The 1098-nt window shown below is 51.0% G+C and overlaps 1 protein-coding gene across 1 annotated transcript; it reads left to right on the top strand.

Moving 5' to 3' along the window:
• The first annotated feature begins 229 nt into the window (after nucleotides 1–229).
• LOC112452694 (calcium-binding and coiled-coil domain-containing protein 2-like) lies at nucleotides 230–739 on the top strand. The gene has a single exon (XM_025013031.1). The coding sequence runs from the start codon at nucleotides 230–232 to the stop codon at nucleotides 737–739; it is 510 nt and encodes a 169-aa protein (XP_024868799.1).
• Nucleotides 740–1098: the final 359 nt, after the last annotated feature.

The following is a 1098-nucleotide window of genomic DNA, read 5'->3' as shown; positions in this document are numbered from 1 at the left end:
AATGGTGAAAAGAGACTGGTGGTGGAAAGAAAGAAAAGTGGAGGAGGTGAAAGAGTTCCGATACTTAAGATATACGTTGCAAAGGAATGGAGGGCAAGAAGCACACGTGAAGGAAAGGGTCAAGAAGGCGGCGGCGGTCATGGGGCAAGTCTGGGGGATAGGAAAAAAGAGATTCGGGAAAGATTGGGGGAGAAGGCTTTGACTATTTGACAAGTTGGTTTGGACGGTAATGGGATATGGGGTGGAAATATGGGGATGGGAAGAAAAGGAGGGGATGGAGAGACTGGAAGAAAGATACTTGAGATGGGTGTTGGGAGTAGACAGGAGGACGCCGGGGTACCTGGTGAGGGAGGAGCTACAGAGAGAAAAACTGAGAGGCAGGGCAGGCAGGAGGGTGTGGAAGTTTGGAAGAAGGCTGGAGGAGGGTGGAGGAAGTGAGCTGGCGAGACGGTGCTGGGAGGAAGTGAAGGAGAAATCAAGGAGAAGAGGGAGGCTCTCGGATTGGGAAGAAGGCAGGAAGAAGTATCTGAGCGACAGAGGCTTGTGGGAGGAGGGAGAGGGGGAGAAAAAAGGTGAACAAGAGGCAAGATTGGAGGAGATGGTGAAGTGGGAAAGAGAGGTACAAAGAGCGGAGAGATGGGAGAGAATAAAGGAGTCCAGATACAGTAAATGGTACAAGAAAGTGAAAAAGGAAGGGATACCGGAGTATTTAAAGAAAGGGTGGGGGGAAAGCAGGTGAAACAGAGTGGCGAAATTTAGACTGGGGAATGAAATGAGGGAGGAAAGGCACTGGGAGGAGGAGGAGAAAAGGATATGCAGATTGTGCGAAAGAGAGGAGGAGACATGGGAACATACGTGGGAACGGTGTAGGGAGTGGGACGGGGAAGGGGGCGGTTGGCAGGAGGTAAGGAGATGGGTACTGGGAGAGAGGAGGGAGGGAGAATGGTGGATGAGGGAGATCGAGAAAGACAAAAGCAGGAGGGAATACATTGAAGGGCTGGAGGGTGAGAGGTGTGATTGAGGTGAAGGAGAATGAGGGAGAGAATGTGTGATAAGCCGATTAGAAGGAAATGGGAGCGGGTTGATTTGAAAATCGGA

The sequence above is a fragment of the Temnothorax curvispinosus genome, unplaced genomic scaffold, assembly GCF_003070985.1.
Source record: "Temnothorax curvispinosus isolate PA1 unplaced genomic scaffold, ASM307098v1 QBEX01003611.1, whole genome shotgun sequence".
NCBI classification, from domain to species: Eukaryota; Metazoa; Arthropoda; class Insecta; order Hymenoptera; family Formicidae; genus Temnothorax; species Temnothorax curvispinosus.
Note: the sequence above shows the minus strand (reverse complement) of the source record. Positions and strands in the feature narration are given on the sequence as shown.